Below are 22383 nucleotides of genomic sequence, written 5' to 3' on the forward strand. Positions count from 1 at the left end.
CCTTTCCTAAAAATGCCACTTGGATTGGTCTGCTGTGGTGCGTGTATAGGAACTCTTGGTCTGTCTCTTGAGTTTGTGATTTCAAGGGGAAGAATCCAGTAAATAACACTGTCGAAATTGTGCCCTCTGATATTTGACATAAATGATTTGTGAGGATATTGGAAATTTTGGCTGTTTTTACACTGATGAATAATTATGCTACTTGAAAACATTCTGCAGAACATAATGCTACAGTCACATCAACTATTTGCAGAAGTCTCAAAGAATATGGAGGGTATTTATGAAATCTTTCTTCTCTTGGCAAGTATGGAAGCAATCTTAACATTTTATTTACTCTTCATAAATACAATGTGTGCATTATAAAACACCATGCACATGTTTCACACTATTCATTTTCTATAAAACTGTATGTAAGGTAGTGGCTAACAATACTGCAAAATGTGTGTTTTTCCATTTTTCCATTTTCTAAGCTTTATGCATTCATGTGCTCTAAAAACATGGAAAAATTCAATTACCAGTAAAAATATTGAATATATGTGTCATTATATTGCAACAAATGCAAAATACCTTGAAAAAATTATGTAAACAGAAAACTGCGTATGCAAGTAATATGAGACTTATTTTATTCTGTTTATTTTTCATGAAAGAGTTCTACATGATCATCTGACAAGAGACAAAATGTAATTTTTTGAAACAACTTTGTACTGTTCCGCTTTAAGAGATAAACCACGAAGATCACTCTGAGGAGGCAGGACTTCTGTTATTGTTATGGGAAGGGGACTGCACAATTACACGTCAGATTGTGACATACCTCCCTAACAAGAAGAGCAAACCGATGCTGCAAGCAGCCAGAACAACATAATTAGAATAGAATTCCAAGTTTATATTAATAGAGTAATCAGTTAATTAAAATCAATATCAACTGAACTTTCTATTTACATCAGTTTAGACAGCCTAAGAGGAAAGGAACTCTATTTTAGAGACATATGTGGCTCTTTGCGCTTCTGTCATCCAGGTGCCGTTTCGGATGGAGCACATGTGCGCTGAGCAGTTGGCAAAGGAGGAAAAAGATTACTGTAGATGTATGTGCAGATAGTCTCTCTAATGATGCAAAATATGTCTGGAAAGAAAGCAGGACTTTTTTGTAAAATGAAAAATTTCCCATGACTCTCGTTCCTTCTTCAGCTTTGAATGTGGTTTGAGTATGTTTTTGTAAATAAGGATACATACTTTTACTTCTCATATATAGGTGGAACAAAAACAGATTTAGTAATCTGTAAGTGATGGAGTAATACACATAGGTTGGCTGACACATCTGAAGATTTGGGATCTGTTTTCCATTTTATTTAAATGCACCATGAACAGGTTGCCTGTCAAAGTAGAAAGATTTATAAAGGTATTTGGTAGCATACAGTATGCTACATTGCTAGGTTAAGGTTCTTTTCTTGACATATTATGCAACTATTTAAAAAGATATATCTGCAAACTGAAAATACCAGCAAAAAGAATTCAAGATGTTGTAGTTTCAGTATTTCAGAAAGCACCGGTCCCAAGAGGTGCTTTCAAAAAATTATCTCCTTACAACGCATTGATTGCTGCTCAGCTAATCTTCATCAGATTCCAGATCAGGGTCAACATCCGCGGTCAGTCTGAGATAAAAGAAAGCATACACCGCCAGGAGGAGGGCCAATATAGCTGCCAGTAGAAGGCCAACTTCCTGAGGAAAAAAAAAAGTAGACTTGATGAAATGAGACTGGCTAATGTTACCAGTTTATCATTAAAATAGCCATAAAACTCCACAGTCTAGAATGAACAATTTGAACCTAATAATCACATTAATTTTTAACACTCTTTGCCATTAAGAAGCTTATTTGTACTTGACAAGAACTACTTCAATGGCAAGTCATCAGTTGGGCAAGTCATTTCTATTACTCTTTTAAAAATTTGTGTGTTACTAATAGTAAAATTAACATTCATACTTTTCAATAATTTTCATAGTTTGGATATAAAAATGTAGGGGGCAAGCAATGTAGATTGTGCCTACAAAGTTTATCTATAGTCTATTTGGTTTAATTTTGTTTCTTGCTTCAATAAATTCATTATTAGTTACAACAATGGGATGCAATTTTTTTAATGATCATTTCTTAACGAGAAGAAACTATTATAACCAGTTTCTAGATTATGCCTCTTTAAACATCTTTATTAATTATTATTTGTTGAACCTCTAATTTTTATATTCTAAAACCTATAGTTCATAATGTGCTGGGACAAAGCCAAGCACTTAGTGCGTGAAGTGCGATATGGTGTGATTTACCACGGCTGTGAAGGGTGGGCCTGGCTACTTCCTTTGCTGATTTAACGTGCACTATATTAATCAATTATGTCGCACTCATAGCCAAAATATTTACTACATATACAATGGCAAAATTCATATTTTATCTCAAAAATTCTATATTTTAAAATATATACATACTATCAAGGAACTTCCTCAATATTAACATATCATTTGGCTAAACAGAAAAAAGAGTAAATAGTGCCAGTTCACTTTCCTAAAGGGCCTAATATCTCCTTCTAATTTTCATTCATTTATTATACCCCTTCCTGGCATTATTTTATGAAAAAGTAACTTATTTGCATTTACATGAATGTATTTTACATTTCATAATGATGCAGTATCATTCAATATATGCTAACCAAACATTGAAAACATTAAAGTGAATATGGTTTATAATAAGCATGAAAACCTGAAAGTTGAAATTACAAATGGATACCTTATACAGATGTGTAGCTCATAATTACATTTATTTAGATTTCCAAACTATAAAAATAAATATGAATAAAAACTAGGGGGGGTGAAAGAGTGTCAACTATTTTTCTAAGATATCATTTTCCAATCTAACATACCAATGTTATAACAAATGAAAGTGAATTTTTCTTTGCTAAAGTTTGTAACATGTTGGCATCTCAAAGGGCACAGTAGACTCAAACAGGTTTCATTTATTTTCTTATACCCACAGCTGTGCTTCCAGACCCATCTGGTTACATGGCAGCCAATTTTAAGAGGATGTAATGAACAAGTGATACACAACTGCAGAACCCATCTGTCCCACACAGGGACAACAAAACTGTTCAGCAGCAGAGATGACCATTCACACATGTTCAATGCAAGAACAACGCTTTCACTCTTGACTGGAGGCCATCATTCTCATCTCATTGATAATCACCTCTCACTGGCGCTTTTCAACAACTTGTCTTTTCAAACAACTTTTTTAATTTCTAAATTAATAACAAAGGTTCAAGTATGATTTATATATAAAATATGCTAAGATTATGTAATGCATTGAAAACTTTACAACATGAATAATACTATTACAAAACACTATCTCCACAGCAAAACTGAGAGCATTCTGTAATATATAATGTAGTTGCACAATGCAGACTTAGCTGAGGTAGGGGATCTTCAGGCCAATGACAAACACCCAAAGAAAGCCTTATTAATACAAACCAGTAATAACTAATTCAAAGAAATACTTTCTCAACCTGCTAATAACTCATAAATGATTTCGATGTGCTAAGTTCAATGTCAAGTGTTTTCATTTTATTACTTAACTCTCCTGACAACCCTGTGAAGCAAACAGCATAATCTCCACTTCCCAAATGTGCCAGCGTGCACCCAGCCAGGTCGTGGTCCGAGACAAGAGGGGTTTGGTCCTAGGCCTCTTTATTTTGTGTTCAGGGTTTTCATCACCCTGACCTTTCTGTTCTGTGCAGCTATTCATATTTTCTGTACACTGAAATTATTTTAAGAGCATAACTCTGGTTCATTTTAAAGAATAAGTACTAAAGTAATAAAATATAATATTATGGCCATAACATATCGACTAGGTAAGAGTCAAGCATGTTTGATGTTCATTAGTCTCTAGCTGCTTCTCTGACATTATCAATATGGATAAAACCACTCACTGGGGAAATTAAATAGCATTAAAGAGCAATTGCTAAAAGAAACTTTGTTATTTAAAATCCTATGCTAAAATGACAACGCAATCAAAATTTGACAGGGCAAACTAATTAGTATGCCAGATTTGAAATGTAAAACATCTCCATGGTTCTGATTTTTAAAGTTTCCTATTATTTTAATGAGCCCTTTACATAAATTTCAAGCAAAGTAAACAATGGTTAAAGTTAAGGCTTTTCCCCCATAGGTTCATAAATCTAAATGTGCTAGCTTATTTTTTAAAAAGTTATGTTCTGATGTCAGAAACTCCTCTATTCATGCTTCAAATTGTAAATGAAATCTAAGAGAAAATTTCTTATAGAAAGATAAACTCCACATTGCTTTTAAAAAGACAAACAATTGCACCATAAGGTAGACTTATACTGGGGACACAGTTATTTCCTTAAAATAAAACAATACCAAAAACTATACAAAAAAAGAGGGTATGTATAAGAAAACGGTATATATTTATAGACAAATGGCTGCACTGGTTTCCAAACTCTGCTTGACAGCTGTTCACTATATTGCGCCACAAGTGGAGTTTGCCACCCCAATGTTTTCTTAAAAAGATAACAAAAACAAAAAAAACAAAAGAAAACTAAAATACCACATTGTGGAAGATAAAAGTACGTGTCATGTTCCTTTGGTGGAAAACAACAAACAAATGCTCTCATTACAAGACACAATAATCAGGTAACTAATTGTAGAAAGATAAAACTAAGCACTGCTTTTAGAAAGGTCATATCATGGGAATAATTTTAAAGATGAATGAAACTTCATATGAAATTAGAAGAAAACTTCAAAAGATTAATAATCATCTCTCTTTTCAACAAAAAAGCAATTCACTTTTTTTTTCCCATTAGAAACTGACAGCAGTAAGTGAGGAGATTGCATTGTAAAAACATACCGCATCACACGGCAATGCTTGATCAAAATCAGCGATCAGGAGCAAAAAGAAGGTAGTGTTTCATAATCATAATAGCAAATTCTGGAAGACAACCAAATATGTCATCTGGCAGCTCAACAGCTGTTACAGCTTCGTGGTAATACCTTGGCATTTGCTATCAGCTGTAACTTAGAAAAATTGATTTTTCTTGTCTGTCAGATAGAAAACCAAAATCTCCTTTAACATCTAATATTTAAATAAAATATAAGTACTAGTCATTATAGTTTTACACACTTGACAGTGGAGCCACTACATTAATTTTTCTATTTGTAGTTTAATTTGACTCTAAATACTTGGCAAAGAATTGACACGGGTAATAATGGAAATGTAATTTTGTTGAATTTCATCGTACTAACACATTGGATTAATATCTGCTAACATCATTCTCAGCTGCATATATCCCTCTTAAGTAGTTAAAACACTGCTTTTCTAAGAGAACAAGTGTGGGAACATCATTAGAATTTATCATGGAGAGTGCTGACAACCATAATAATTCAAAGAGTAAATTTACATATATTAATAATCTAAGTATATATAATTACAAGTAAAATTTAAACAACTGTCACATGAATTTTATTAAAAATGAGAGTTTTTGATTCAGGCCACATAAATCAGTGAAATGCATATACAGTAGCTAGAGAAAAAAATCAATTGTGATTTAAGTATAACTGGTTCTTGCAAGTGACATTGTGTTTTATGTTAAGACCTGGTAAAATCTCAGGATAGGAAGGATGTTGCCCATTAAATAAATTCATTATAAAAATCTTCGATTCTGGCATTCAACTTAGATTTTGAAATGTCATAAACCATTTAGAATTCAACATTTATCCAAACCAGTTTTAGAAAACGAATGGCATGCATACATCAAATTTTAAAATTATCTAGTATATGTACCTTTATTCCTATTGCTGTTTTCTTTGCTTCTGCTTTCAATTTGGTAGCTCGTAAAATAAGGTGGGCTTTTTTATAATCCTGTTTACCTAGAAAAAAATAATTTCAGACAATGAGTTATGCTTATATGTACTTTATGTTCAACAGCCGTCTGAAATGTCAAAGAATGTATAAATGGAGTGAAACCGGCACACAAAGTTGCAAAGTAGTTCCCAGTTATGCAGACCATGACCTTGTCTCCCTAAGGTCAACTTTTCCTCCTCCTACACGTTTTCAGAAAAAAGATATGACAGGCACCTTTGGTTTACTGTGCAGTGATTATTTAAAAAAAAGACAAAAACTTCTTTTAGAGAATAAGATGTTTAAAGTACAGAGCCTGTACAGAACCTGTGGAAGCATTTGGGAACAAATATGTAAATAAATGAGTATACATAAGATCCCATTAATAGGTAAAGTTAACTTTTTCTTCATAATCTAACAACTCATTATAAACTTATTTTATTATGGATATATGATTTAAATAATCAAGTTCTGAACTCTCCTCAAATTTTTCCAAATAATTAACTAAGAAAAAAAAAGGATTTGTAAATAATTAACTTTTACTTATTGAATTCATTGGAGAAAAGATGTATTTAACTTGTTTGCTCTTAATAGAAGACAGAATACACATGACTTGATAACAGATATGGTACAGCTACACTTAGATGTTAGTTTTAATCTTCTCTGCCACATTTCACAGGGAAAAAAATGCACAAAAATGACTTAGTGTCACCAGATTTCTTTTTTTGTGTACTATCTTGTTTGTGACTCCACTGAGTAATAAAAGAGCTCTTACAGCCTATGAAGAAACAGACTTAACAACAACAAAAGCACTGACTAGAATATACACTTTTGTTAACCTCACCCTCAACTAGGAGCTGGGTCGAATGAGTCTCAGACGTAACAGTATATATAATATGTCATTCTGAGTGGGAGTCAACATGTGGGCAGCAATTTTACATTGCTATGCAGCCCTGTTATTTCCACCTTACTGTCTCTCCTTTCAGTGATTGGTTCCTTTCCAAAACTTCCTCCTTTATTTTCTTTAATTCCCACATCTTCCACACTCTGAAATAAATTTGAAAGCAGTTGATCTAAACTAAAATAAATCATGAAAATTCAATGCGTGATGTATTTCTTAATGTGTCTGCTAATGATTCAAATTTCTGTTTAAAATTCCCAAAAAGCTTTTAAAATTAGAAATGGCAAAGAAGTGAGTCAATTGGATAGGAGTAATGAAAATATGCTATAGATGTGTTCACTAGACACATAAGTGTTTGTTTGGATGGAGGTCATTTTTTTTTAAAGAGAAAGAGTATATGCTATATTCTTAACCACTGTTATACAGCAGTCATTCTGGATCTACGCACATGCAAAAGCTTAATAAATGTTATTTGATGATGCAGGTCTAATAATCCAGAAATAAGTGAATTGCAAAAATGTATATCAAATTACCTAAATTTAAATTGTGGAAGGAACAAAATACAGAAAAATATTACTCTGACTCATTTAAAATTAGCAACATTTAATTTCTTTGGAAAAACCTTGACAAATATTCATTCTGATTTCACATCTCAATGGTCAGACTATTCATGTCATTATTCCTGCTGAGATACGAAACAGTTCGGAACCATGAAAATGGTGGCATATCAAATGTCTCTGACACCTAGGGTTACAAAGCAAGTTTCTAATGAGAATCTACAATGAAATGGAAAGATTATAGATATGAGGCCAAGAAGTCATCCTCGTTTTATCTCATATGTACCCTATAATAATCCCTGGGTGCAATGAGGAAAAATAAACAAATGAAAAAAAGATTAACTTAACCCATACGCTTTTCATAAAACAGATTCAAATACAAAGAGTCAGTTAAAGTGAGATTTTATTACTTGACTTCACATGCTTTTAACCACTGGTTAAATAAATGTGTTCTATTTTGATTCAAATCCTATAATCTTACAGAGAATAATATTCTAGCTATCTATTAAATTTGATATGAACATTTGAAACTGTGTTTTTGAGTAGATAATTTTAAAAATTATTGTACATCTGATACTGCTCCAAATACTGAATATGTCATTAATTCAGAATTTTCCTTGCTAACTATGGTAACTATGACTTCAGTATATCCAAAAGTATATAGTGAAAAACATGGTTTCAGCCTACTCAGTGAAAACATTTACAGTGGCATCTATTAAATTCTTTATAACTAAAACCAGATCTTTCCATTAAATCCAAAGAGGTGTTCAACATTTTATTTTTTTAAAGCTTCAAGAAAGGTACCTACGTTCACCTGATTTTAAAAAAATATAAAATACAGAAGCCCTCACTTGCTGAATACTTACACTTGGAAAAAAAATACATTTATAAAATCTAGATTTTACATATAGATGATGTCTTGAATACAATTGGGTCTGATTTTGGTTACATTAATAATGTAATAACCAAAGTCGGTATTTATTTAGCAATTGCTCGTTACACTTGATATGAGGGAAAACGTGGACAATTCAAGCTGAAGACACCAATCTGGGACCTCAAGTTGTCTAATTGCTCTATTCTCAATGACATTATTTATGTCATTTCTTCCCGAGATATAATTTAGGTAACAGTAGTGTTTCCTCCCATTTCTCCTATTGATTGATTGATTTGTGCTTCTGCCCTTCCACATAATCCTGTAACACTTTTATTTTATTGTTTTCATTTTATAGCTTTAAAATAATTTTTAGTTACAGTTGGCATGCAATATTATATTAGTCTCAGGTGAACAAAATAATAATTATACATTTATATACTTTATAAGGTAATCACCATGTCATAAGTCTAGTCCTCATCTAACACCATGAATAGAATTATATTCTAATTTTAAATTATCATACAGTGAAATTGATATTTTTTTCTCTTTTGGTATAGAGTTCTATGAATGTTCACATTCATGTATAGATTTGTGTAACTAATACCATAATTAGGACACAGACTAGTTCTATCATTCCAAAAAACACGCTTGTCCTATCCTTCTGTACCCACTCCTCTTCCCACCTATAATTCCTGGCAACTACTGATCTATTGTTCATTTCTATAGATTTGTCTGTTCAATCATGTGGCATAAAGTCTTTAAGTTTCACCCAAGTTGTATTCAACATATACAAGCAATTCATTGTTTTCCAACTGCTGATTAGCATTCCATTTTATGAAGTTACCACAATTTATCAATTTTCTCACGGAAATACATTTAGGTTATGCTCAGTGTTTGGCAAGCATGACAAGAGCTCCTATAAACACAGGTGTCCAGGTTTTTATATGAACATATATTTTCAATAATCTGAGTAGAATTGCTGAGACATGTGATAAGAATGAGGTCTGTCCAGAAAATGTCCAGCCATTGTTAATATTATGAGAACAGCTTGTGCAACATTGATGTAAACTGGCAGCCAAGGAGAGTGGACTGGAATGTGCATGCATGAACAGTGGTGACTTCACTGTACTAGTCAGTGGGGGCTGTAGATGTCATTAACTGAGCATATGTACTGTGTGGCTGTCGCATTCAAAATGACTGAGCAAGTAGAGCAATGCATCTGCATCAGATTTTACATTAAGCCTGAACATTCTTCTGCAAAAACTACTGGGATGATTCAGAAGGCTTTCTGGGATGAATGAGTGAGTGCAGTGCAAATAGATGTGCGGCACAAATGCTTCAAAGATGGTCAAGAATCTGTTGAAAGTGATTCATATTCTGGAAGGCCTACAACAAGCAGAACACCTGAGAATGTTGAACATGTACAGGCTGCAGTCAGCAAAGATCAGCAATTGACAGTGTGAGAACTAGAAGCTGATCTGGGAAGTCCAAAAACTACTGTGTCCTAGATTCTGACACAGGATTTTGGCAGGACACACATCATGGCAAAATTCACTCTGTGGTTTTTGCTACCCGAGTGGAAGGAATATCGTGCTGCAGTTGCTAATGACTTAATTGAAACTGCTACCAATGAACCAGATTTCCTCAAGGAGGTTATAAATGGAGATGAATCATGGGTGCCTACTTTGAAGGGGACTGAGGCATCATTGTCCTATGTACAATGTTTCTTGTATCTTGTATCTTCTTCAGTAAATGCCTCTATTTTTTATATTACATGGCTGGATACTTTCTGGACTGACCCTGTACATTTCTCCTGCTCTGACAGGAGTTCATAGCTCTGCCTTACCCTTCACTTCCTGCTAGCTTTCTCAAGATCAACAAGAGGAGAAATTACATCCCTGCACATCTTTCTTCGACATGGGATAGCTGTGCAGAGTCTCATGACTTTTGATTCCCAAAAATCTATATCAAAGGTTTTAAATACCCTACAGACATCTCACTGACCACTTTTACCTATGGTTTTAGGTCAGCCACACGCTAACCTCCAACTAATAATGCTGACTCAGGGAGTCGTGATGGTAAGTACCTGCTACTCATTGTTTATGTCAAATGCCACGGGGAAAGGGCTTGTCACAAAGACTAAGCCCTAAATCAGTCAAATAAAGACAAGGTCTGAGGATGGGGCTTTTCAGTGAGCTGCTGATATGTCAAACAGCAACAATTCTCTGAGGGTAAGTTTTGGGGTAGATCCAAATCCATGATGCCTTCTCCAGTGGCTATGGGATGTTGTTTTTCATAACGACTATAGTTGCAAAGCTAAGGAAAAAAATATGGAATTAAGGCAAGTTTCTAAAAAAAGCATGATATTCTTATCAAAGTTCAGATATTTTTCTTGAATAAGTATTCTTTGGATTGTTGTAAGTCTTTTGTTATTTTCCAAATATCTAAAAAAGTTGATTATACTTGTTCTGCTATTGTTCTTGTTGCTTTTACAGAGGAGTACAATTTTGAAGTCCTTACTTTCCATTCTAGAAGCATTTCTCTTTTTAAAAAATATCATATTTGAAATCATTTTCTTATATACAACACATATTTAGGTCATTTTATAACATTTCAACTTTTATAAATTTTCAAGCCCTCTGGTTCTTTAATAATAAGTTTAGGCCATTCACATTTTTTCCCTTTTTACTGAATTTATTGGGGTACACTGGGTAAGACAATTATTCAGTTTCACATTTCAGGTCTGAAGGGATTGGCATGAAATATTCAAAGTGATGAAACCAAGGACTTACAACCAAGGCTACTCTACCCAGCAAGGCTAGCATTTAAAACTGAAGCACAGATAAACAGCTTCTCATATAAGAAAGAGCAAAAGGAATTTATCACCACCAAGCCAGTATTACAAGAAATGTTAAAGGCTCTCTTGAATAACAAAAGAGGAGGAACAGGAACAGGAACACAGTTAAAAGAATAAATATGTACCTATGGATAATCACTTTCAATGTGAATGGCTTAAATGCCATTCAAAAGACACAGGATAGCTGAATGGATAAGAAAACAAGACCTATTTCATATACATGCTGTTTATAAGAGACCCACCTCTAAATGAGAGAGACACACAGACTAAAAGTGAAGGGATAGAAAGAGATATTTCATGCAACAGAAAAGAAAAAAAGCTGGGGTAGCATTACTTATATCTGACAAAATAGACTTCAACACAGAGAAGACACAGAAGACCACATAATGATAGAGAGAGCAACCCAACAAGAGGCAAGAAGATAAAACCTTGTAAACATTTATGTGCCAAACACAGAAGCACCTAAATATGTAAACAAATCCTGATAGACATAAAGGTAGAAACTGACAGTAATACATTCTCAATGGACAGAACTTCCAAACAGAAAATCAACAAGGAAACTGTGGCCTTAAATTACATACTGTATGAGACAGATTTAATAGGTATTTTCAGAGCATTTCACCCTGAAGCAGGAGAATATACATTTTTTTCAAGTGTACATGGAACATTTCCTAGGATAAACTACAAGACACAAAAGAAGCCTCAATAACTTAAGAAGATTGAAATCATAGCAAGCATCCTCTCTGATCATAGCAGTATGGAACCAGAAATGCCTCACAAGAAGAAAGCTGAAGAACACACACAGGTATAGAGACTGAATAATATGCAAAGGCATGGAGACTAAATAACATATTACTAAACAGTGAGCGGGTTAACAATGAGATCAAGGAAGAAATCGAAAAATAGCTCGAAACAAATGAAAACAAGGGCACAAAACCCCAAAATCTATGGGACAAAGGCAAAGAAGTCCTAAGAGGGAAATTCATAGAATCATAGGCCTATCTCAAGAAACAAGAAAAATCTCAAATAAACAGTCTAACTTTACAAGGAACTGGAGAAAGAAAAACGCACTAGCGAAAGTCAAAAAAACCTCAGAGACACAGAAAGCGGTGTGGTGACTGCCAGAGGGGAAGGAGGAGTGGGAGAGGTAGCAGAGAGTAAAGGAGGGAGAGTGGCGATGGAAGAAGATGTGACTTGGGGTGGTAAACACACAATACAATATACGGATGGTCGGTATTATTATGTAATTTTGTTAACCAATGTCACCTGAATAAATTCAATAAAATATTTTTTAATTAAAAAAAGGGGAAGCAATAACTCATGGACTGCTACCAAGCTCTGACGCAGACTGACTAACTGGTCCTGAGCCTCTGGGACCATCTGTCCTGAGCCACCAGACGTGAATCATGGTTCATCTAATTCAACAACTATAAATTTTAGCAGTTAAATTGTTTGGAGAAGGCTCTCCATAATATGCTGCCCAAAGCTAGAAGTAAACTGCCACCCTTGGAGATGACCTCAAAACAATCTAAATATAATGGAAATCTTCCCAGTAGCAAAGTTTGAGTAGTACATTTTGTTGTGCACTTAACCTGGGAAGAGAGGTAACCAGAAAAAGACACAACGTCACTTTTCCTTACTTAGAAGCTGAATCTGTCACCTACTCAGTTTGGATTATTCATGCTTATCCGTAAACAGGCAAAATGGGGAATCAGTGTTGGCTGGAATAACTGATGCTGGTTATCAAGGATTATTTGGTTCATTAATATGTAGTGAAGGCCAGAAGGAACATGAAAACACATGAAGGAACTCCTACGGTAATCCCACATACTATAATGACCAATGGTAAAATTTAATAAAATTTCTCTATAACTTTCTAACTAGAAGAATCACCTAGAACCTTCAGATATGAAGACTTGGGTTACCCACTAAAGGCAAAAGGTTCATCAAACCAAGGTGCTTGATGGAGACAAGAAGATCTAGAATGAATGTTGGAGGAGGCAGGTCATAAATTATAACCACTATGACTAGCTAGAGTACTGACAATGAAAACTGAGCTGATATTTCTTTGCTTACTTCCAGAGTGTAATACCCATTTTTATAAACGATCTATTTCTCTGTAAAATAGCATTATCAAATTTATAAAAATACTTCTTCTTCTTCCCTTAGGCTAGATCACATTAGAAGAAAGAATGAAACAAAGAAAGAGAGAGAGAGAAGGAAAGAAAGACAAAATATCACTCAATATTATTCAATATCTCAAGATCCTGGACTTAGAGAACAGCAATCCCAGGCTTGGTTGGAAAACACCGAGATAATTATTGAGGATCTTAGATCTTCTTCAGGTTTATTTTCATGATAAAAGACAGAAAATCCAAATTGAAATAGCATAAAAATGAGGAAGAGGGAGAGAGAGATGGCAAAAAGGAGGAAGAAAAGGGGAGGTTAACTATTGATAGATTCTAGGAGATAAGAATAAGAATTTAGTTATGATTGACATGAATTCAAGACTTAATTGGCTATGCAGAACTTTCTCTTTCCACTACCAGTTTCTCTTTCTTACTTTATTCTGGGAGCATGGCTATTTCTGGCTCTGGCTCACATCCTTATAAAACTAAGACCCAAGTGTAATAGATATACTTCCTTGGATTCACTTTAATCAATCCTATGCCCAAAACAGTTATCAAGTTTCTTCCAATTACAGGACTAAGATTCACCCAGTAATATGTGTCTACATCCCACCGCAAGCAACTTCAACAAATCAAAGCAGCCTGCCTCCTATTTTTTCTGTTAAACATGGACTGAAAATACATACTTGAAAACTCACAGTACATAATCAACAGAATTTCCTGCTTCAAGTCTTAAACAAGGATTATGGGTATCAACTAAAAGCAAAATCATAACTAAAAAGAAAACATTGATGTAAAAATAAGTTCAAATTATGCCTGGATTTTTGATAGCAAAATAACACCATGTATATTCATAATTTTTCTTTATACTTTGCAGACAATCTATATAGTATCTACTTCCTAAACAATATTTTAAAAAGTGATGTTCAGTTGTAATTTTTAATAAATATATATTATCTGTGTTAAAATTTCCTTTCTTATTCAGTATAATTAATATATTTAACTTTAGCATGGGCACTGTTTCTATAAATAACTACAAGTAACTATAAAAACATATAGTTAATAAAAAATCATAAACATCTAGGTACCTTAACATTATCATTTACCACTTCTCATATTATATTAATTTAGAAATAGAGCAATTTGTATGTTCTATTTAATACGACATAAAAACCTATGTTTGTATTATGAATTATTTAATATTTAAGGCAATACTCAGTTTTACCTATGCCACTGTCTTACTGAGTTACCTTAGTTTGGTGAAAAATTAGATTACTTAACTGCTTTTGGTATTTGCTTTTTGATTCCTTAGTTTTTCCCAGACATAAGACTGCATCTTTGCCCTTTGTTGATATTGCAACCAAAGTTCATTATCATGTGGATATCTGGTTATTGTTTTATAAATGTTCATCTTTCCGAAGCCCAGTTCTTTTTGTTTCTTTCTCAACAGCGGACTTTATACTAACCACACTCATTATCATCATGTACCAGTACAGCTCTACCTCTGCCTTCACTGCTTTAAAAATTAATGCACTGTTATTTTCTGAATACTGCATAAGCTGCTTATGAGTACATTATGCTATCAAGCAAGCCCATGCAGAAAAGCTTCCTAAACTGTTATTCTTTCCATGAAAATACAGCTGGTTCTGCTTCAAAGGCACATCTTTTCACCTGCAAATGGACTGGCTCCTACACTTATTCCTCAATTCATTGTCTTTTATTTGTGTCTGGAAATCTTTAATTGCCTTTAATTAGAAAAAAAGTAAACTCAGTGCTTTAATCTTGCAAATACATTCAATCATAATTCTGTCTGGGATGAATACCAAGTTCTATTCACTGTCTGATCTCTATAACAAAGATATATAATTTATTGTCCATTTATATAGACCACACCAATTAAGATACAATGGAAAAGCGAAGACATAAGAGTCAAAATATTTGAAAAGAAAATTTGCAGTCTAAATTTAATTGCTCAAAGAAATTACTAGAAGATGAGTTATTTACAGCATGCCAAAAATACTGACAAAATTAAAATTTGGTAATCAACAGTAAAGACTTTTATATTCCCTTCAACATTTTTAGAATAATTTCTCATGAACAGCTCCAAACCCCTCCTTGCTTCTTCCAAAAGCAAAACACTGTTTGGCATCTTACTTTTCTCATATTAACAAGATTATACACAAAAGGGCAGTTCAATTTGGAATACAAAGTAATTTCTCAACTGCCCTATGAATACAATATTTTAGTTGCTACATTAAAAACCACAAGTAACTGTAGAAAACTCATTAAAAAGCAAGGGTCAATAGTGTTGCTTATGGAATCCCACAGCAAACTCAGTAGCTATGTCAGTCAGTACAAAGGGTTAACTTTTTGATAACAACAAAATGAGTAAAATCACAAATGCCATGGTTACAGGCAAATAATAATAAAACTGTTAATCAAGTTGACAAAAAGAAAAGTATTATAAAACCAGAAACACAATATAAAGTACAGATCCAGTGGATTATTACCAACATAGCACACTTTTATAGTTAGCCAGATGTACAAAACGATGTCACACACTCCCTTAAAAATAAAGAGGTGTTATGTATGGAAGTAAAATTTGCAAAAAGCTTTTTTCTCAAATGTATAAATATCTGGGCAGATGAGGGGAAGCTGGCAAATAAATCCTTACAAATGAAACTCTCATGCAAACTTTTAAATATCATGTAACAGAGGCAACTCAAACCAATGATAATTTTCAATGCTTGGACAGAACAGCTTGATATTAATCCTACATTATAAGGGATACACCATCCCTTAACACCATATTAAGTACTAACAAACAAGTACTATGCTTTTGGTTGCTATAAAGATGAACAAGTTGCTCATGAGATATAAATTACTTTCCAAAAAATCATACTAAAAATGCTAAACAAGCAACTTACTTATGTATACAGGGAAACATAACTAAAAAGATATTTATTATAAAGTATATCAATTTTAGTTTGCTCCTAGCCAAAAAAATCAACAAACATTTTTCTTAAATACCTGCTATTTGCAATGTATCCTTGGGGGTAGAGAGATAAAACCAAAGGAAAACAACAAAAAGTATCAAAGGAAGATTTAAAAACTTCAAAAAAGTTAAACAATGTTATTTAAATACATTTTCAAGTCAGTTAATATACTGCTTATTATTTTAAGGGAAATGACAAAACATTTAAGACTAATTTAGAGTAGTTTAAACAAATGGTATATAGAATTTTATCTAAGAGTTAGGGAAATTATTTTATTGATTATTTTAACAAATGTTCATTAAATACTTTCTATCATTAGGAATAACTATTAGGGATGCAAAAATAAAATTAGGTAGACCTTCTACCTGCAAGAAGAATGTTTCAATCTTGATAGGTAAAAATATAAATATATAAACACACACATGCATATATATTTAAAACAGGTAGAAAAGAAGTGGTATGAGCAATCAATGAAGTAAAATATTCAAAGGTCTTGCCTTGGCCATGTAGCTCAGTTGGTTAGAAAGCTGTCCCGATACACCAGGCTGTGGGTTCCATTCCCAATCAGGACACATACAAGAATCAACCAATGAATCAGTAAGTGGAACAACAAATCAGTGTTTCTCTCTCTCTCTCTCAAATCAATAAGTAAAAATAAAATAAAATATTCAAAGGACTTCCAGTCCTGAAAGCATGGTAGGTTGAACTGAGACAGACTCTTTTCTGATATAAGTACATAAAAACAGTAGGAAAATGTCCATTCTATAACACTATAAATGTATACATTATGTTTACAGAGTCACACATACATACATATATTTATGGTAAAAGGAAATAAAGATGTTCAAATGCCAGACACAAACAACAACAAAATAACCTGAAATCAAGATAGCTAGTCCCAGCTGACATTCTGGCAGCCCTGGTGTGGAGCTGGTGGGCGGGGTGTCAGCACTTGGTTTTAGATGTCAAGTGCATTGGCTTTTAAGGCCCAGTGCCTCTTTTAATGTACAGTGCCTCTGTGAAACAAAAGCTGAAACTGAGACATAAGAATAAAGTGAAGGTCTTCAAAGGGCTGACCATGTCATACAAAGAGAAGAGGAAAATCATCTGCACTTGTTTGGTGAAATAGGAATGAGTCTTCCTGCTTCTTCTAAGGTCTGGGTATGGGGGAAAGATGTTATCTCCTGTGAGGAATACAAATCTTAAGCCTTTGGACCCAAAACAAGGTGTGAGGTTCAAATTTCAGGAATATCAGGCCAACAAATAAATCCAGAATAATGGTCCCCAAACCATAAAATCCTTACTGTCTGTAATTAAGTAGCACATGGCTCTGGAAAAACTTTCACAATTCAGACTGCTAGGACTCTCACAAAGGAAGAAAACAAACAAACAAACAAAAAAAACGGACGAACCTCTATTGAAGTTGAATTCACACACTCAGAACCATAAAGCCCAAAGGGATAAAAAAAAAAAACAGAAAGGAAGAAGAAAAAAATATCATGAGGTAGAATAAGTCAATACAACAACTAATGGGAAAGTTGGTACCATAAGAAGAAACAGTAGAAGAATCTATAACTGGGATTTAAAATAATTAAGGGAGAAAAACCAAAGAAATAGAATAAAAAGTGATTTTTAAATTACCCAACAGACATTTTACACATGATTAAAAGGTCACTGAAATTATAAATCCATGGGTGAAAGTTAGAAATAGCAGTAAATAAATGACAGAGAGACAGAGACAGAGAGCCGGTTCAAATACCAACTAGAATTATGTACCCAGCTAAATTATACTTTAAGTATGAGTACAATATAACAATACTGTCTTAGAAGCAGACATTGAGAAATTTTGATACTAATGAATATTTGCATGAAGGCAAAAGGAACAAGGAAATTCACCAGAAGGGAGATGAGAAATACAAAAGGCAGAGGTTAGTAAAAGCAGCAAACATAAAATTAGCTTTAAGTTATCACTGGTGGTTAAAAACTTAAAAATAATCATTGTAATCATTGAGTGTGTGCTTTTAAAAACAAGAGAGAAATTAATAAAACAACATAAACAACAGAAGGAGTAATCTGGTATAAAGAGTTAAAAACTTTATATTGTTTATGATAAAGATACTGATACATTTTAGATTTCATTAAGTCAAATGTACCAGATAAAATTTGAGAAAATTGAGAGAGAAGGAATTGAATGAAAAACTTTTAAAAATTTTAGGAAAAGCAGGTTATTGTAGAGATTAGCAAGAAAAAAAGATTAAAAAAAATACATAATAAAACTGTGAAAAGATAATCGGGATTGTTCATTCACAATAAATTATATGGGATTAAGTTTGTTTGCTCAAAATCAAAGAATCTTAGACTATATCAAAAATGCAAAACAGAGTCAAGGTTAGATGAATGGAAAGGGGTGGAAAATTAAATATCAGAATACTAAACAAAAAGACATATTTACCAATGTCAATGTGAGACAAAAACAACTCTAAGAAAAAACTTTGTACCATTTATAAACGAGTCCATTATTTAACAGAAAAAGAGGAATTACCAGAAATGTATACCGGTTTAGAAATGCCATGCAACAAAAGCACAGCCTCACACTATAAATATATATGTTTTTATATATATGTTATATATATAAATAAAAATACACGGCTCCATAGTCTCCACGGTCTTAGCGAGGATGTTGTAATTCTCCTCTCTCACAGAATGACAGTTCAAACATTCACGAAAAGTACAAATCAGTATGGACAATACCACTAACATAAGCAGTAGTACATCTTAATGTTAGAGAACTCCTACTCCTTTCAAAAACAGACAAGTTAACAAAACTGATCACATACTAGCAATAGAGGAAAACTTAATTCCATATCTGACATCATATTGAAAATATTCTCTGAAAATAAAAATTAATCAGGTTAAAAACAATTTGAAATACATATATATCTGTATTTATCACTAATATACATAATTCAATAGATATTATACTGAATATATATTATATAATATATAATTCATGTAACTGAACAATTTAAGAAAGCTCTAAATAATGTAATGATGCCAATGATATAATGAAAAAAAACAGATCTATTAAATGAGTATATTAGTAAAAAAAACATTTGAATAATAAATAGTAGGCATCCAGCTCAAATATCTAAAGAAAAAGTTAAAGAATTAAAATGAAGGAAATCATAAAGAGTAGAATCACACACAAAAAAACCCCTCAGTAGAACCTAGAGTAACAAAAGCTAACTCTTTATAATGTGTGTACAATTGGATAAGTCTCAGTCAACGTTGATGAAGAAAAAAGGTATTGTAAAATTAAATAATATCAATTAAATATAGAAATTACAGCAAATATGTCTAATATGTTACTGTTATTTTCAAAGAAGCAACATTTAGATTGACTCTCAGCAGCAAAAATAACAGTCTAAATGCAGTGGCATGATATTCTCATGTGCTGAAAGAGCACATAATGAAATAAAAATAGAAACTGCCAAATGAGAACTCTATAAGCGGAGGAAACATGTTTCAAAATTAATGGTATGACAATCTCATAGAAGAAAGAAACTGAGAACTCGTCACAGTAGGCAGATATAGGAAGTTCTAAAAAAAATGTCCATCGGTCACAAAGAAAATGATTTCAAGGATCATAGAAGGTCTGGGATGGAAAAGAGAATTAGGACAAAGGAAGTGGTAAATATGTATACAACTACATAGGATAAATAAACTATAATAAAGTCTTAGGTGTTTGATAAATACAGAAAGAATTAAGAAATGCAAGAATCACATTTTGGATTTTGGCCTTAGTATTTCTACATTAGGAGCAAAGATACTGAGACTCTAGCCACAGCTACGGTGTAGTAAGATGTAAAGATGTAAATATCTTTACATCTGCCAATACCTAATATATGGCCAGGGAAGTAGTATAGTAAAGGGCTTCTGTGGTCAATTTCTTGAAATTGAGTCCTGGTTCTAACTCTTACCAATTGTAGAACCTTGGGAAAATTCTTCAACCATCTATGCTGAGTTTTCCTGATCTGTAATAGTTAAGGTAATAATAGTTCCTATTTCATAAAACTGCTGTGAGGATAAAAAAAGATGTTCCCAGCACAAGATGTCTAATATTTGTTAGCTACTTCTATTATATAAGAAAATCGAGTTTTAGAAGTAAATTAGTTGTGTTTTTATATAATTTGCCTAGCACATATGAATATTTGGATTGATATACTTAATAACAACTATTTATAAAATATCTTATGTTAAAACAGTTTATAAAATTCCTACTTTCATTCTGAAATTATTTATCTCTAGAATAATACACGGAATATTAGCCAATGTCATACCATCTATTTTTTAAAAATTATTTCTGAAGAAATGATAAGGCCCAAGCCAATTTATTTCCCCTTGTAGTCAGTAGTATTTCATTTTTCTTAGTTTATTGCCTTGAAGTGAGGTTTTTCACCTTGGTTCAGTACACACTTCAAGATCATGCTACAATAATTAAAACAGCATCCACGTACTCTGAAGATTCTATAACTACAAGGTATTTCCAGTGACAGTGTCAGCTCACCTGATTCTTACCTGAGCAAAGAATATTATCTTAAAAAAAGGCTTTTATGAAAGCCATTAATCACTGTCATTTAGTACATAATTGAAAGGCAAAACTTTTACCAGATGATAAATAGTAAACAATAATGTTAAAGTCATTATTCCAAGAATGGTACTAGTCTTGCCAAATATAATTACTGACTGACCATACTAAGGTTATGTAAATGAGGTTTAGTAGAAAGGGGACATTACACACACATGTGAAAGTTTATTAGCAAACTAAATTAGCTTACTAATAACTTTAATATTCACAAAACAGTGTAATACTTCATTTGCTATTTATAATTTTTTAAAATACCAGAGCTGAAATACCTCCCCAAGATCATTCTAGCTGCTTTGAGCCCTTCCTCACACTTTGGATTGTATCTTGGGAACATCTGCACAGGGCTCTGTTTAAAAGAGATGCTATCAGTAACAGAAAACCTGTGTCATCAGTGTGAGTGCAGGCTCGTGGTACTTGCTAACTCTGTCACAGAAAATCAGAAAACCCTTCCTTGAGAAAATCCTTGAATGAGGTATGTTAATTATTTTTATTAGTTAATTAATAGCTTTTCTATTTCATTTCTTTCTCTATCTTTACAAAAACCTTCTATTTATATGACATTCTAGAGTGTATGTATGAGAATCTTACATCTATCTGCAGGGCATTGTCCTTAAAAAGACTAAAAAAAAGTAAGCCCTCACTACCCTAATTTTAACATATTTTGTTTGATTATCAGCACTGTATTTGCAAAGTACACAGAGTAACTCATATTCTGTGACACCCAAGCAACACTTAGTTTACCAACTGCTGTGATATTTCTCACAAACCTCACAAGAGCCCTGTGAGACAGGTGGGTCATGGGATAATTTATACAGGGTGGGTCCAAAGTACATTTGCAGTTGTTCACATAGAAAATGACACAATAATTAATAAATAATATTATAAGAATAAACTCTGTGTTTCACATACTGGCAACTGTAAATCTACTTTTGACCCACCCTGTATTTTGCAGAGTAAGTAGAACAGAAAAGAGAACTTTCTATGGGAACATAATGCAGATACAAGGAGCTATCTGAGGAGATAGATGTGTTCTAGATTGTCCATATGTCTAAGAGTTGGATTGTAGACTGATTCACAATATGGTTACTCTTCATCTCTGTGGTTAACACATTCCATTTTGATCAGAGACTTCAATCTGGTAAGTCAGTCCTTCTATTTACACATATAAACAACATAAGAACTCATTACTTATCCATAAGCCATCCTATAAGTGAAGAAAGGATAATATGAAATAAATCAAACATCATAAACCTCCCTTGTAGAAATTATTCAGTTAGAAATATTGTTTTATAATTTGCATTTATCTAACTCCCAGTTAGGTGAATTAGATATTTATATAACACCCTTTAATTTCATTTTTTATTGTAATAGTTGTTTGTTTTGTTGTTTATTTGTCTATTTAAATTTCTTTTTTTAGAATTATCTCCTTTTTGTACATTTTACTATGGGTTTCTAGACTATTTTATTTACTTGTAGTAGGACTTTATTTTTCTACATAGAACTTTTAATTGGTTATATGTATTATAAATA

At 32.8% G+C, this 22383-nt stretch overlaps 1 protein-coding gene across 13 annotated transcripts in view; it reads right to left on the bottom strand.

The window, feature by feature from the left end:
• Window positions 1-200: 200 nt before the first annotated feature.
• Window positions 201-22383, bottom strand: part of TRIQK (triple QxxK/R motif containing) — a 75025-nt gene continuing 52842 nt past the window's right edge. For 6 of the 13 annotated variants that reach the window (XM_045861614.1, XM_045861603.1, XM_045861601.1 and 3 more), the window contains 2 exons: window positions 5835-5920; window positions 201-1717 (listed from right to left, as the gene is read on the bottom strand). In XM_045861614.1, coding sequence (XP_045717570.1) covers window positions 1604-1717; window positions 5835-5920 — 200 coding nt within the window. In that variant the 3' untranslated portion in view covers window positions 201-1603. The remainder of the gene's footprint in view (window positions 1718-5834; window positions 5921-22383) is intronic. The other 7 variants (XM_045861609.1, XM_045861611.1, XM_045861606.1 and 4 more) reach the window with 2 other exon arrangements.

This window comes from Phyllostomus hastatus, unplaced genomic scaffold, assembly GCF_019186645.2.
Source record: "Phyllostomus hastatus isolate PE091 unplaced genomic scaffold, TTU_PhHast_1.1 phas_scaffold_21, whole genome shotgun sequence".
NCBI classification, from domain to species: domain Eukaryota; kingdom Metazoa; phylum Chordata; class Mammalia; order Chiroptera; family Phyllostomidae; genus Phyllostomus; species Phyllostomus hastatus.